Below are 17,319 nucleotides of genomic sequence, written 5' to 3'. Positions count from 1 at the left end.
GACCAGCAGAGGTCAGTAAAATACCAGAATCACTTTAGCATTCTCTAGATTCCAGTCCATAGAAATTGTCTTCCACGAGCACCGGTAGACAATAAAAAAAAAATCAAATCTTGTATTTTCAGTGATATAACCAATGAAGGCCCTGATTTTATATTAAGAGCAGAGCTTTGGACTATACCATTTCCTGCTGAAAGGCAATATGTCTCTCTATGTGTTTCCATACCTGGTGTGTCACACAGTTTGGTGCTTACTTTCCCTCCATGTTTTAGCACCCAGGCTAATGTGCTGCATAGCTAAATACAAAGAAGGTCCCAAAGGCGAGACCGTTTGCATTGCAAATGCTTTTTTTTATTTTTACTTTGGGTGGCTAAACTTTGTTAGTCTTGGGCTATACTGGTGTATTCTATAATTTGTAGTCTTTCTTTACTTCAACTGAACCAAATACTCCTCCTTTACAATGGTTTGTATAAATAAATGTCAGGATTGTGAAATGGTGTCCCCAGTGACACAGAGGCTATGTTGTAAAGTTCTAGCGAGCAAAGATACTTACTATTGTCTCTGTCTGTGTGTGTGTGTGTGTCTGTGTGTGGATGGCTCTGAGTGTGGCTGTGTGTGTGTGTGTGTGTGTGGCTCTGTGTGGCTGTGTGTGTGTGTGTGTGATGAGCTGGAAACCCACATCCCACAACCCACACCTGCAGTGTGAGAGACAGCAGTGTGTATAAGAGACAGCAGTGTGAGAGACAGCATTGTGTGTAAGAAAGACAGCAGTGTGCGAGAGACAGCAGTGTGCGAGAGACAGCAGTGTGAGAGAAACAGCAGTGTGAGACCTTTTATTTATGTTTTGGTTTTTGAAACATCAATAAAACGCATTGTTATTTGCAATGTCAATAGCTCAAACTCTCGTAAATACGCGACCTATTGCATTGGAAATGCAATAGGTATCGCATTTGTGAGAGATTAAGCTATTGGCATTGTAAATGACAATGCCATTTATTTATCTGTTTTCAAAACTAACACATAAATAAAAAGTTTGTCATTTGCAATGCCAATAGCTCTAACATTTGCAAAGGCGACACCGTTGCATTGTAAATGCTTGTTATTTCTTGCTGTAGAGCATACTTGATAACTAGAAGGCCACTCTTGAAACGTGTGGCCTTCAGCCAAAATTGCAATTTGCTGGCCTCACTAAATCACCAGCAAGTGGCTAAAATCCCAGGATTGCCGACTGTGCTAATCCGCGAAGCAAAGGTGATGTTTAGTGCGGGTCCTCTCAGTGCAAGAGCACTGTTCTCACGCTGAAGGTCGCCTCTCAAGAAGAATGTGGCTCTTCGGGTTTGGCTACTTTTCAGGTATCGCTCCTATTTGGAAGAATTGACGAAAGAATGGATGTTTTTCAAGATTTACTGGTAAAGAAGGTTTACTCAGGCGAGCATTCGTGCATGGGCAGTGGATAACAACACCACTGTAGGAGTATGTTTAATATGTGATCAAAACTCATAACACTCAGTCTTCTCATCTTTAAAGAAAGGACATTATTTCGGAAAAAAATGCTAAATTAAAATGCTATTTTATGATTATTTAGATATTTTTTTAAAGGACCTAGCAATATGTCTGCTGGAATGTTTTTCTTTAAACCTTGTTTTTAGCCAACTGTGTTTGGATAACACTTTGTATGTGATAGCCTATATCTGTTTAGTTAGAAGAAAAAATATCTGCAACTTGGTCATTTCTTGGTTTTATCTACTTTTGTAGGTCCTAGAGTGAGTATGTTTGGTTAGCCCTAGTGCAACTTAACAGCTGGCAAATCTATCAACAAAGTTATCTTTTCAGCCATTAATCGATATTTGTCTCTTCCTCTAGGGTCAAAGGTAGACATAATCGTGGGAGATATTGGTGGAAATGTGACTCTGCCCTGCAGAAACGTGTCCCTTGGAACCGACAAGGTGGATTGGTTTAAAATCGGCAATGATCATCCGGTCTTGTCTGTGTCCTGGCCTGCGTGGAATGTGCGCTTTGAGTGGGGAAATCAGAGCTCTCTGCAAATTAAGGAGCTTCGGCTAGAGGATGAAGGGAACTACACATGTGTACTGGCAAATAGGACGGTGGACTCTGCAAAGCCCCAGCCACAGATCCAACTTCTACTTACCTGTGAGTAAGGCCATCTTGGAGGTGATGAAGTCTGTGTGTTAATGTAGCTTTACACAGAGATTCGGGTTGGGTATTGGGAGTGTTAGTGAAGGCATGTTATTTCTATGTGTGAGTGTGTTTAAAGTTTTTTTCGTAATGCTGTTTCAACAGAACACTTGTAGTTGCAATCCTTTTTTTGTGACATTTCCAGGAAGTGCTAGTCGCCTTAATACACTATTGAATTGTTCCTTATTTGTCTTTCGAGAGGATTTTTTTAGGGATCTCGATCTTGGAGTGGGAGAGCGCTGGAGAGTTAACGCACTATGTACAGGGGATCTTTGAGGCTTCGGATTCCATGCAGGGGCTTAGAAAAGGACCCTTCTGAGCTATCCACCATCCGCAACAACTCTTCAAAGTTGGATGGTGGCACTTAGTCCAGCTGTAATATTGTTTTCATTGCTTTCTTCCAGGGAGTTTGTGTGGGAATCCCTTACACATGCCGAAGCAATTCTGCTGAGTGATATCACCCTAAGTAGGAGATCTCTGAGGAGTCAGAGCTTTGCTATGACTTGAAGGCAATGAACAAGGTACCTGCAGGGAGGCAAAGCCACACTTGTCCTCTGGTACCCCACCACATTTACCTAGCTAACAGGCATTACCAAACTGAAGATGCGTTAAGCAACAAACTGTGCATTTATAGCTATTTAATTAGTAAAAGAAGAGTTGTTAAAAAATTAAATAACAAATAAACAATGATGCTCCTTCCTGACCCTTGGCATTGTCACATTCCTCATGCAGGCCCACAACTTATCTCTCACCTTGATGCCAAATCAGGTGATCAAGGTGCACAAGCGCGGGGGACTGATGATGGTTACTTTAGGGAATGTTATCTCAAACTCTTAAACAGGGTGACGGACAGGGCGGGTGATTTATGTCACAGAAAAAGATCACCTGAGAAGGCAGACCCCTTTTTTCTATTGAGATTAAAAACGTTTTTGCCAATGTGAACTGTAAAGAGTGGTTGTATGATAGAGACACGCATGGCTAAACCATGCGTGCCTCTACCACGCAGCCAGAACCACGAATGCGTCTTAACCACACATTCCTTTACCACGCATGCCTTTACCATGCAATTTCGGGGTAAAGGCATGAATGGTAAAGGGGTATATCTACTAAGCTCACCGCTACTCCGACCCCCACCCTAGGCTACAGACCCGCTACCTGTCCCCCTGCCCTGAGGGCCAAAACATTCCCACCCGACCCCTTCCACTCTGTGCTGTCCCTAAAACTAACCCAAACCCCAGGGCAGGCTCTAGGTTGGTGCGACCGGTGCCACTGCACCGGACTCAGACTTGGGGGTGGGGCACCATGTTTGCAAGTATGCTATCATTTTAAAACCACCTGCTGCCACCTTCCTTGCCTCCATCAACTTTGAGGCATCAATAAAAATGTCATGATAACGCCAGTGACTAGTGTTCTTCCTGTAGAAATGAAATGAAATTAAATGAAATATCGTACTTGTATAGTGCACTGATACCCCAGCTGTGGTGTCCTGGCGCTGTAGAGAGACCGGAGTTTTGTCTAGTGGAAGTTTTGAATCATCCTAAGATAGCGGGGAGGGTTAATATGCCTGCTGCAAGGAACGTGTACCATGCAGATAAAAAACGTGCATATAATGTAAATCGGTCAGTGGGTTGCTGCTTTTGTCACAGAGATACTTTTGTTACTTGATAATTAGAAGTTAAAATCCTAAAATAAAACAGTGAGCTATTAACGGTCATCAAAGAGTTGCGTGCAAACTGCAAGGTATATGTTAGAGCTTATTTTTTTTGTCTAGCCTTTCATTAGGATAGAAATCAAAACTTATTATTAAAGAGAACCCCTGACAATGGTGATACATTTTAACTTCTGAATGTGTGCTTTTCCAGACCAAGGACTCAAACTATCCTGCCTCCCAGTATGGATGACATGTGACTCCTACTCCTTGTAGTCCTCTGTTTTATGTAACAGTTCTATACACTGATTTACACACATATGATTCATTATCCCTTTGCAATGTGTGTGATGTAAAAAGCTCTGACACCTTACACTGGTATAAAATTAAATGAATCTGGGAAAGAGTGGTTATGGAGACTTGAGGGCACAGCTACATGGTGGTACTAAGGGAATCCGTGGAAGAGATGGTCATTGGGGGGCACCAACAAACATTGTCGCACAGGGCGCTACCAGTGCTAAAGACGGCCCTGCCAACCCCTTCCATTGCCCTTAGGACTAAAACCCTAACTCCTAACTTAAAACCACCCACGAGCTCTAAAAACTAAGCCACCTTTCCCCAAGGCCTAAAAACGACCCCAACTACCCATACCCCTCCTCTCTGCCCTGAAGCCTAAAACATTTCCCCTTTATTTACACTACCTCGATCCCCTCCACCAACGCGCTGTCCCTAAAACAACCCCAAACTCTTCCACTGCCCTAGAGCCTGAAATCCTAACCCCTAAAAATATTAATTCTACCCTCACCCCCCCCCCCTCAGCAGCCCTAAAAAACGACTCCGACCCCCCACCAGCCCTGAAAACTACCCTGACCCCCCCAAGCCCTGAAAACTACCCAACCCCCACCAGGAAAACGAATTGACCAGCCCCTGTCCTGAAAACTACCGGACCCCACCCCCATTCTGAAAACTACCCCCAACCCATACACACCGGCCCAGCCCCTCTTACCTTACCAAGTCCTCTGGCTCTCCTCCTGGCATGTTCCTGCTTTCTTCGAGCAGTAGCTAGACCGTGCACTGCCTTAACCACACATATTCGTGGTTAAGACACTGTGTTCGAACTGTGTCCCATATAGAGCGGTGTGAGCTAAAGAATGATGATGGATTAAACCCAGATCAGTTGACTGGGGGTGAGTGCTTGTAATGTTCAACACTCCGTCCATCATCCCCTTTGGTTTTGCTTTCTTTCCCATATAGAGCATGCACTTCCAACCATTTTCACATAGCTAATGACTCTATTGGAAATTAAGGCAAACAACACAAAATATCACAATTAAAACATCCCTATTTCTAATTCCAGTGCACAATGAAAGCTAAAAATCAGTTCTTGGTGAAAGAAGCAAATAAAAGTAAATTTCTCTTGCTGGACTACAATCAAAAGGTCTGATCTTCAAGTGTAGGAGATACTGGCAGGGTAGACTCTGAGGAATACACTGCATGTTTTTAGGTGCGGCCAGCACAGGTAAGGGCGGCGGGGCGGGTTGACAGACGAAGGGATAGGTAGGATAAAATAAATAAAAACCACTTACCTTGTGCGATTTTGAAAACACAATTGTCATTTTCCAGAGGTTAAAGAGGCTTCCGCCTGTGTGAGCAGAAATCATGATTGATGGAAACTCAGTGGGGGGGGGGACAGACTCCAGCTCTGCACAGAGTTCTGTCAAAGTCTTTTTAGGGCTCTGTCCACTGAATAGTACCTGGCTTGTACCACCACAGCTAATCAAAGGAAGCCAGAGCTGGAATTGTTCCTCATGTTGATTTCTTGATCATCCATCTCTGCTGTGTTGAGCACAGTGGAATTGTGTGTCAATCTGGGCTTTGCAGTAAGTCACCGATCGCTTTTCATGGCATCTAAGCTACAAAGAACACAGAGAGAAGGGAATCCCAATGTCAAATCAAAAGGCATAACATAGGCCTGAATTAGCAGGGGCAACATGGATAAGTATCAAGAGAGACTATTAGCAGTCAAGCACTCATGCCATTTGACTCCACCATAAACGCTACTAAACATTCAGAAGCCACTCCGGGTTATCACTCTCTTCTTTTTTATATTTAGGGTATTGATGATGACCTTATCTAGCATCTGGATAATCTAGATGATCCTTCCTGTTGTCTGCAAGTAGGCTATAAGTTCTACATGAACATTTACAAATGAGCTAGTGAATTCAGGTTGCATGCAAGACACAGCTCACAGCAATGGCAGTGAAATAGTCTCTCTTTTTTTCTGCTTCAACAGACAAAATAAGTAGATGGGCTCCGGATGCGAGGGCCTTGGAACTCATCTAGCACAGAGTAGCTGCAGACACAGAACCTTTTCGATAATAATAGCCTCTGACATCAAAGCTGTTCTGCGAAGGAAAGTAGTTGGGCACTCATTTTCTACATTTGTGAAACATCCAACTTGCACATTAAATGAAGTTGATCCAGATGAACAATGTTTTTGTCTCCATAGAACCTTAATCACTCTCCTCAAGAAGAGGAGGATCATTCCCTGTTTGTTCCATGTCAGCAATACTGACATTGGGGACTTTCCTCAGAACCTAGAAAGGGTACATGCTCAAAGTCCATAGGTCCGTTCAATATAACAGGCGAGAAGGTTGATGATCCACATAAGAATACTATATGCGAGCATAATGTATAGTACTATGATGTTCTTCATACACAATCGGTATTACTTGACATTTGGTAAAACAAATTGCCAAAGTTTGAAACAAAGCCTGATTTTTCAATTACCATAAGGAAGTTCACCAGTGTCTTATGGTTACTATGGCCAACTGGAGAAAAGTGAAGCAAAACCATGTAACGAAATTTTACACAAAGTAAGCAATTCATGAACAAACTGAGAGATACGAAAAGTGATAATAGCAAAGGGTAAAAGTAAGCTAAAAAAATGCACAAAGGCAGACTGGCAGGAAACAATGATTTTGTGTAGCCCCTTAGACCTTTGTTTCCACAGGAGGGACACTAGTTTTACTGCAAGTGGGCTCCTGGTCAGACAATCAATTTGCTATGCTCATAGTCTCCATTTTGCACAAATCTACTGTGCCATGGACTCACTGCACCCCACACATCATGGGGGTAGAACTCAGTTATACTAGACTGCACACATTTTATATGCAAGGACACAGCTAACAATATCTGTCCATAAACTATGATCAGCTGCCACCAACCATCAGTCGCCTCATAGCTGGGTATCAAAGGGTAGTATCCTCCTAGAACTACAACATTCTTAAAGTCAGAGCTTGAACTGAAACCCCTACAAACATGGATCTCCACAGTTTATCTAAAGCTTTGCCCTAACAAAGACCAAGTGTGTTCTTTTTATTGGAGGAATCCTCAAGCGCATCATTAGGGATTTGTTCAACAATATGAACTTATACAGCTTCACCCCAATCCTTTCATCCTTTGCTAAATCTCTGGGATTCCTCGTTGACCATTCTCTGTCCTCCAAGGATCATATCAAGAACAAATCTCAAACGAGATGATTCCAGCTTAATTTAATGTGCACAACTAAGACAATTCTTCCTCATGGAAATTTCCTGTCAAAGACCTCCTGATATTACACATTGACAGAGGCACACTACGATTACTGGTCTTCAAAGTCCTCAGTGATATACATGGAGTTTGCTCATGAGTGAAGGATGTGCCACCCACAGAAGTCACAGCTCCGCAAAACCACCTTGTTATTACCAGTCTGTGGGGTTTGCCAAGAAGTGTAGGGGCTGCAAGCCAAGAAGGTCTCACCTTTCAAGAGCTATGTATTTGATATACATAGGGGCACATGCATCAAACTTCATTTTTGCGATTACTAAATAGCGATTTTTAAGAAACAGGGTGCAAATAGTGCTTCTCTAATTACGATTCCTTAAGAATCGCAATTAGGGAATCGCTATTTGCTATTGCGACTCCATTTTTTTCGTATGGCCTCAAGGCCCATAGGTGGGAATGGTCATCCATTGCCTGAAATTGCGATGAACTAATTGGTTATCGCAAATTAGATAATGCACAGGCAAGGGTGCCTAAGGCCCCCCTGAGGCGTCCCAGAGAAAAAAATGTGCACAGGTAAGGCACACATATGCCTTAGGGGCATGTGTGTGCCACGTGGCGCTTTGAAAAATGTAGTTTTGTGCATTGTTCAAAGTATGCACATAGTTAACATCAACTTCCAATTGATGTTAATTAGCGTTTCCTAAATGCAAAGTTTGCATTTAGGAAAGGCTACTTGCATGTGCAAGATACTGCAATTACCTAAATTGTGAATCCAAAAACTTTCATGCATAGCAAAAGGCCATTTTGCGATCACAAACAGATGATTTTTGCGAATCGCACTGTTTGCAATCGCAAAATTGCCTGATACATATGCCACTGAATATGGTAAAGGGGTGCGCTGGAGTAGTATCTTGTCGTCCCTCAGTGGATCAGACCAAGAAATGGAACTGGTGGAGGTCAGGGTGGAATTTTAGGAAGGCTATCCCAAAGCTGTTCCTGGCCATAAAAGGCACCTTAATCAGAGGCCTCAGTTTGAAAAGTCTAAACGGAGTGACACAATAAGCTAGAAACTGGCAGGGATAATGGTGTGCAAGGTTGCAGGCACATGACCCAGAAGGGGGTCATTCAGAAGCAAGTACTGAAGAGTAAAAACTTTGCGTAGTTCGGTGCAGGCAGAAGTCAAGGCAGTAGAGAAGGCATAAAAGTTATCGTTCAGTACTAAGGGGAGAAGGTGAGGAAATAACGCAGGAAGTAGCTAAGACAGAAAGGCAAATGCGCCATCCAACAAGAATACAAAAATAAATTGCAAATAAACAAAGCCAAAATGTACACACGTATTGATACAGTCCGCTCTGAAATCATTTGAACCAGGCAATAATGGCGGCTTCTTTAATTATATACTTTCTTTCCACTTGAAACACTACATGTTTTTCCAGTTCTGTTTTTTTTCTGGTTCTGTGTTTTTCCGGGGTTTTTTTCCGTTGAGAAAACCTTTCTGTGTGAACTCAATAAAAACCAAACTTGATGAAACCGGTTCTGGAAACCTGTTTTCATCAAACTGGTTTCAATTAATTTTTCAACTTGAATGCCATTCTCCAGGTTGTCAGAACTATTCTGAGCCTTTACAGCCTCCTGTTTGTTCTTGTATTCTTGATTTAATTGTCTTCCTCCATCTATTTACCCACACCAGCCGCTACTGCCTGATGCGACTTTTCATTGTGTCTCTATATAAGGGGAAATTCCCCTGTATTTCCCATATTTTGGGCGGAGGGACCTAAGCTTTAACTCCGTACCGCATGCCCCCAAACTGTGCACACAGGAAGGGAGATTCTTGCTACTACTTTCCCCCTGGTTTTAAAACCAGACTGTCTCCTTTCACCTTTTCTTCTCTCTTTTCCCTCCTTTTCACATCTTCTGTTTACTTTCTTTTTCTTTTTCATCTTGTATGAGTTCTCAGCTTTTTCTGCTTTCTTCTTTCAGGTCATCTTCTGCTTTTTCCTTCTGGGTCACGGACGACATTAAAAAAACGTTTGCAACTCTTTCATTTTAACTAATTATTCTGACAATTCCTAATATTATAGGAATTTTAAGATATTTTTAATATATTTTATATTATATTGTATCCAGGATTCTAACTTAAGTGTGATATATTTTTCCTCATCATATTTAAGAATGTCCTGGAAATGGCTTTTCAGCGTAAAGACAAATTCCAAAAATGATGTTTCATCCGCCTGGTTGCGTTAGGTTGGTGTTCTCCGTTGGTAATTCGTTGGTATGTGATAAGAGCAGGGAATGCAGTTGAATATGATATTGTTTTTTTTATCATTTTATGGCAGGGCACACAGGCAATATTATGCATACCTCTTTAATTGCAATAAAAAAAGTAGAACAAGAATCTATTAACATTCTACTCTCTATATAATTTCCTGTCTTGCAGCCATCTTCCTTCTTTGTTGCTGCTCACAGCTCAGACAAGTTCTTATTTTATGAAGATCATATGGGTTTGAAGGAGAGAAGTTATTAAAGTGTATGAAAGTTGGTTGTATAGCATATGGAGGATGAGTAAAGTATGAAATTAGACTAGATTAGGCTGAATGTGTTAAATTGAGACTAGTTGCAGTTACGCTTTACAGGCCGCGGGCTGTACACTGCAAGAGGTTTATATATTAATTATATATATATATATATATATATATCATTTTTTTTATTTTTTATTTTTGTCTTAGAGAAATTTTGAAAGATGTTTAACCTCTACTTGGTGTTGGAGGTGTGTTAAAAAGGAAACGTCAACTGTGCCGGTACCGTTTTTTGGTGCGGGTACAGAGAACGCAAAAGTTTTAAAAAGCAATGCTCGCGCGTATTCAGAGCTACACAAGCGAGCAAATATGAGGGCAGGAGGCACACGCATGCAGGCATAACCCCTCCCATGTCTGACTCTGACTGTTGCCAGTATTCGAAGTGGGGGGGAGAAGAGTCAAGCACAAGCAGTGCAGGGTTTCCTCTGCGTCTGACTGAGGTCAGAACGGAGATTAGGTAATAAAGTAAGAAATAAAGTTTTGTGCCTACATAGTTCATGCGCTTAGCCATGGATTAGAGTGCAAGTCTATTTGAACAAGTGAGGTACCATTGAAGCGTCAGATGACGCAACAGCCAATTTGAATTGGGTAAAGGTAGTTATCTACTTTTACTATCTTGGTGGCCATCTTTTGGGGATAGAAAGATCGGTCGTTTCTATAGTCCTGCATTTTATTAACCGGTGATTTAAGAGTTGGCATTTTTTAAAAGTCTATTTTAGAAGGATATTTGAATATTTATATTGGTTATTTGGATAAATTTGACAGTATGAATACCAATAGTATTGTTGAGAGGAGTGTGGTGGACAGAGTACAAGACTGTGTAAGGCTGTTTCTGCATTGGCAACACAGTTGGGGAAGTGAATAGATGGTTGCATGGGAACATTAGAAGGAAGATTTGGGAAACAGAATAGAGGATAAGCAATTTTGGAAGTGGTCGGAAAATGACCAATAAGTGGAAGCATATTCACAGAGAAAAGGTCAATAGGGAAAAAGGGGCCTTTAATCAGTAAGGCGAACAGAGAGCAACTAAAATAGAGTTGGATGGTAAGGCTATAAAAGCCGATAAAAGGACACAGATCAATAATTTGTGATAAGTCTTCCAGTAGTGGAGCCATTGTGATTTCATGCTCATCCAACTTTAATGACTGAGGAGGAGGCAACAGAAAGGAAAAGGGTTAAAAAGGAGAAAAGTGAGAACGATGAATTGTATCAGGTTAAAGATCTGATGGGGGATATCGTGTGTGACCCACATACAATTCAGCGCCGCTCTCTCCTCAGTGGGTATCAGCTAAGCATTTAGCGGAGTTTGTCGCTTTCTGGATTAGGTGAGAAATGCTTAAAAAGGTTAGAACTAGACTCCGTTCAGAGTGCCCAAGACCACCTCTGGCTAACAAGGTGGTGTATGCACCGGAGTTAGATGCTAAGATGATTACATTTTTTAATAAGTCTGGTAGGGATCCCAGACATAGTTTTGATAAACGTCTGAAGGGCTGTCAGAATTGCCTACTTGATGTTTTTGGACCTTTGACAGAAATATTTGATTTATGTGAAGAGGCATACCTGCAGGAGACTGCAGTGGATGTGCTGGAGCTGCGGCAATGGGACCAAAGAGCAGTGTGTTTGTTAGGAAACACAAGTGCTGCATTATGTGCAGAGCGCAGGAAGAGTTTATTAATGAAAATAGACCCAAAATCCGCTGAACTGGCAAGCAACGAGTCCAGTCTAGATGCCAATGGTCTTCTTTTGGAGACAAGTTTTTTAAAGAAATGGCTCGCTATGCAGGGGAATTTAACTCTATTCAAAAATTTCTGAAAGATATTCGGAAGGTTTTTGGAGGGACCGGGAGAATGCGGGGTAGATTCCCCAGCCGTAGTTTTGGAATCACAAGAAGATCCTTTTTTACTTGGAAATAGACCCAGTGGGTATCTGACCTATGGATTGAATACATCCTGCTTCTGTCAACAGAGGCAGAGGGGAAGAGGAATATATAGAGGAGAGAGAAGGACAAGACAGTAAGTTATGTTTGGGAAAAGACCCATTGTGTATTGTGGAAAAGTTGGGTGGCAAACTCCCCCATTTTGTAGACCGATGGAAAGCGATAACTTCAGATCCTTGGGTATTACAGACAGTGGATGGTTATCGATTAGATTTGGTGGAGAATCCAATTCAAATAAGGCGACCAAGAGCGTTGTGTTTTTCAAAAAAGGAAGAAAAGATGGTAGATCAGGAAGTACAGAAGTTAGAAAGGAAGGGCGCCATAGAAAGAGCAGACTATCTTTCAGCAGGGTTGGTGAGCAACCTTTTTCTTGTAGAGAAAAAGGACAAGGGCATGATAACTGTGATAGATTAAAAGGAGTTGAACGATTGGGAGTAATAGAATCACTTCAAAATGGAAGGGATTCATATGTTTGAGGGATATCTTGAGGAAAGGAGACTGGTTGACAGGGTTAGATCTGAAGGAAGCATATCTAACAGTCCCTTTTATGTTACGAACAAAGGAATTATCTGAGGTTTTTATGGAAAGGGATTATGTGGAGATTCAAAAGTCTCCTTTTTGGTTTGATGTCGGCTCCTTGGTGTTTCACAAAGATGATGAGACCTCGCTTGGTAATGGATGAGAGTAGTGCAGTTGATAGTGTATTTGGATGATATCCTAATTATGTCACAGAGCAGAGAGTTAGCTGAGGAGCATACAATGCTTGCGGCTCATGTGTTAGAGGATCTAAGTGTTGTAATAAACAGGGAAAAATCATATCTGGAAACCGCACAGGAGACCATGTTTTGGGGTTTTCAGATCTGGACGTTGGATTGTATATTGAGATTGTCCATAGAAAAGGTAAAGAAGATTCGCAAGGATATTCGGAGAATGTTGATATGCGAGTGGACAACTTTGAGACAAATAGCCAGGATATTAGGTCTGTTGTCTGCTTCCATTCAGGCGGTTTTCCCAACTGCTCTGCATTATCGAGCTCTGCAGATATGGAAGACCAGGTTCTTGCACAGAGGAGTGAGATACTCACAGGAAATACAGATAGATGAAGAGACAACAGACAAATTAAAATGGTGGTTGGACAATTTCGAAGCATGGAATGAAGGGGCCATTTTCTGTCCTACACCGAATGTAGTGATAGAATTGGATGCCAGTCTTCAGAGCTGGGGAGCCAAATGTGGCTCGTTGATGACAGGTGGGAAATGGACAGGTCAAGAAAAGGAGATGCACATAAATTATCTAGAATTGTTGGCAGGTTCCTTTGCAATAAAAGGTTTTATCAGGGATTGTGTGAGATGTTGTGTTCCTTTAAGGATGGACATCTCTGCAGTATGTTATGCCTATAAGTTGGGGGGATCTCGGTCCATAGCTTTAGCAGATTTGGCAAGTGATTTTTGGCATTTTTCTCTGAGCAGGAACATCATGATTCAGGCTCAATAAACACCAGGAATGAACAATACGATAGCAGATTGAATTTGAGAGAGCTGAAGGATTTCAGCAATTGGAGACTGAGCAGGGCGGTGTCACGTTGATCAACAGATGGATCTATTTGCAAACAGAGTAAATGCTCAGATAAGCAGATTTTACAGTTGGAGACCAGACTAAGAAGTGGAAGCAAGCAGTGGAAGTGTTCCTGCAGAATTTGAGCAAAATTTGGGGATATGCTTTCTCTCCTTTTGCTTTGAGTCAGAGGGTATTATTGAAGGTGAAAAAAGAGGAAACAGAAGCGGTGTTGATATCACCTTTTTGGTTGTCTCAGGTTTGATATCCAGATGCTGATAGCCAACCCAGTGCTTCTACCGAATATTCCAGATTTGTTAGTGAGTGCAGTGGGAGACCAGCACGAGTTGGTTCTGCAGGGGCAGTTGTGGTTGATGGCTTGGTTGATTTTGGTACAGCCTGGCATGTGTCAGGGTTATCGCTGATGGCTTCAAAACTCCTGAAGGAATCATGGGCTCCAGGGACCTCCAAAAAGTGCAGGCTGGCCTGGAAGAGAAGGGTTTGTTGGGGTGTTTTGAGGGGTTTGGATCCTGTATCAGCACCTATGGTATATGTGGTGAATTGTTTAATGGAGGTTTTCTTAGAGAAAAGGTATTACAGTTCAGTGAACATTAATAGGTCGGCAATTTCTGCTGGCCATTAATGGATAGCTAGTTTACCAATAGAAAAGCATTATGTAGTGAAAAGATTGTTAAGTGTAAGGTTAAGTATTCGTCTTTGCCGGCAGTGGATGTTGTTCTGCAGAAGTTAGCAAGTTGGCTTGACAATGAGTTTCTAGATTTAAAAAGACTTTCTTTGAAATTGGTCATGCTTCTTTGTCTAATTTAAATTAGGAGGGTTTCGGATGTTAAGGCCTTAGAGGTCCCGGGACAAAGATATTTTCCGGAGGGGGTTTGTTTCAATATTACTAAAAAAAAAAGACGAGTATATCCCAAACAATTTTTTATCCAAATTTGGATGAATGTAGAAAGTTGTGTGTGGTGAGATGTTTGCGTGAATATGAAAGAAGAACGTAGAGTTTTGAGGGACGTCATGATTGCACAACTGATAATTTCTTTCAGGAAACCTTACAAAGCAGTGTCTACACCCACTTTGGCTGGGTGGGTGATGGAAGTTATGAAAGGGGCAGGAATAAATCATGCTAAATTTGTGGCACATTCTGCTAGATGGGCTTTGGCATCCAAAGCATATTTGTTAGGCGGTGGATTGACTGGTATTTTAGAGGCAGCAGATTGGTCATCAGAATCAGTATTTAAGAAATGTTATTTCAAACCTGTTGATTGTGTGGTAAGGAATATTATGGCACGGTTTAAACATGCATAATATTGGCCGCATTGCCTTGCCATGAAATTCAGAGTTTCCACATCTGGGGTGGGTAGAAAGTCATGACTTTATTAAAGACACAGAGGCTATTATTATTATGTTCAGTAGAAGATTACAGGAAATAAATAAGAAATGGTGGATAAAAGAGACGTTCCAGTTGGTTGAGATTTAGTTATTTTATGAGTGGTTATCGAAGTTGGACAATTAAGCTCGTTTGCAGCAACAAAAGGAAGATGTCTGCCAGACAGGTAATTATATAGAGAGTGGAATGTTAATATATTCTTTTTCTAAGTTATTTTTATTACAATTAAAGAAGTATGCCTAATATCAGCCTCTGTGTCTTTAATAAAACCATGATTTTCTACACACCCCAGCTGTGGAAAATCTGAATTTTCCCTATATTTGTCTGGTGTTTGACATGGCACCAGCCGTGTCATCGCGAGTACATTTTCTACCAATTATAATGGAACTTTTAGTGCCCTTGGGGACAAGAATAAATGGTTTGATGTATGCATAGTGACATTAAAGGGGGCATTCCGATGATAAGATGCAAACATGCTTCTGAAGTATCAGTACAGAAGTGGTCACATTTTTAGTAGTCTACTTGATGCAATAAGTGGGCATGGAAATGACAAATAGAGCTAGGCCTTAAAACCATTTGATGTGTTTAAAAAAAAAATGTATATAAATATCTTGCTGCTGTACGCAGGGATCACACACATCCATTGTTAGTTTTGTAGTGGATTAGTGAGATCTATTATTAAAATACTAATTTACAGTTGTTCATGAAACCCACACTACCTAAAACGCTGGATATTATAAGAGGGTAGGAAATGTAGGCTAAGTGCCTTTGTCGGTCTCGGAGCGGGTCTGCCACGCCGCCGCCCCGTTCCAAGACCGCCAAAGCCATACAGAAACACCCTTCAAAGTACAACTTTTAAAGTCTCTGACAGGCAGTTCTTTGGCGGTCCCACAGCGGTGCATTTGAAAAAGGCACCACAATGGGAGCATCGAAGGCAGTTCCTGCAGGGCATGGACTGTCAAATCCATGCCCTGCAGGAACTGAGGGTGCATGCAGAAAGGTGGGGACAACATGTGCCCCCCTTGCATGCACCTCATGGCGCAGAGGCACAAGAGGACCCCTGTAGGGCTCTCTTTGTTTCCTGACTATCAAATCTTTCATGGTGGTTGCACTGCCATGAAAAGTGTGGCTGTGAGGAAACTCGTAATATGCTTGACGGGACCACAGCGGCTCCACCTAGCATATTGCAGCCTCTAGACCACCGCAATACTGCCTGAGATCTCTGAAACCTGTCAGTTGTGGTGGTGCCAATGCAGTCCGACCGTCCAAGTTGTAATGGGGTAGTCAGACCGCCGGTGTGGCAGTGCCCGCACGTCACCGTGGCTATGGCGTCATAATAAGGCCCTAAATGTGAAGACCAGGCACAGTGTGAAAATGCTGTGTCTCAAATGTTGTGACACTGCAGTTAAAGCAGATTACATGATTAACCCTGTGAAGAAAGTGGAAAGTGATCATGGCAAGAGTACAGTGTGCTATAGATCTGGGCATGGGAGGCAGTTGGTAAGTACCAAGGAGTGTCATGAAAGGAAGCCAACATTCATGCTATAGTGAAAAGGATAATTTTGCAAACATAAACAAATAAAGGGCAATTGAACTATGTAATGAATAGCGAGAGTAGTGTAAAAATGATTTTGCATGTGAAAAAAGCTTTGATTAATAGAACCTTTTTTCCATACATAAGCATGTCTTACTCCTGAAAGTGAATAAGTAAGTTACACCTTGGCCTGGAGTAAGGCCCTACTATTTGGCGGAAAAACTATGTGAATTCAAAACTGCTCATAGAAAACCCTTTGTGAGTTGTGGAATTAGCTAAAGCACCATTTATTGATCATCCCATCTAGCTTCTACTTTATAATCCCTAACCGAGGATGTTAATCCTTCAGGCCTGAATCAGTGCTTAAAAATCCACAGCAAAGGTTTCCTGAGCCATTTATGCATGGTCCCTTCGAGTATTGCTAACTTCAGTGCATAGCAAATACATTCTTTACCCTTAGGGTGAATTGGGCACAGTCCATTAAAACGAGCTGTGGATTGCTGCTTGTGCAAGAAATATGTTGGTATAAGCTGTGAGCGATCTATCCCAACTCACAACTTTACACAGAAAATCCATAACCCATCAAAGCCGATCATCATGCAACACAAGTAGAATTGGCAGGGGGCTGTGAATGCCAACACTGGCTTACTGTCTGCACTGTGTGTGCAAACTCTATCAGTGTGTTTAAGATCCCCATCACAAGCTATAATTCAATGAAGTCTCATTAGAGTGGTATTGTTGGCACTCTTACTATGCTTTTCTGTTGGACAGTTTAATTCATGCAGGTCTTTCTTTGTGAAACGTAGGAGTAGTAGTTACAGAACCCAAGGCAATGCTGCAAGTCTCATACTTTTAAGGCTTTGAATGTAGTCTTGGCCTTGTCTTGGTAGGATCAATGCCAGTACCATTCTTAAACATAGTGTAACT

At 41.8% G+C, this 17,319-nt stretch overlaps 1 protein-coding gene across 3 annotated transcripts in view; it reads left to right on the top strand.

Moving 5' to 3' along the window:
• The window catches only part of VSIG10 (V-set and immunoglobulin domain containing 10), a 225,156-nt gene that overhangs the window by 77,364 nt on the left and 130,473 nt on the right, over positions 1-17,319 (top strand). For all 3 annotated transcript variants that reach the window (XR_015300902.1, XR_015300903.1, XM_086943275.1), the window contains exon 2: positions 1,861-2,148. Coding sequence is in view for 1 of the 3 variants with exons in the window: in XM_086943275.1 (XP_086799401.1) it covers positions 1,861-2,148 (288 nt within the window). In the remaining 2 variants the exon portion in view is untranslated. The remainder of the gene's footprint in view (positions 1-1,860; positions 2,149-17,319) is intronic.

This window comes from Lissotriton vulgaris, chromosome 11 (genome assembly GCF_964263255.1).
Source record: "Lissotriton vulgaris chromosome 11, aLisVul1.2, whole genome shotgun sequence".
NCBI lineage: Eukaryota > Metazoa > Chordata > Amphibia > Caudata > Salamandridae > Lissotriton > Lissotriton vulgaris.
Note: the sequence above shows the minus strand (reverse complement) of the source record. Positions and strands in the feature narration are given on the sequence as shown.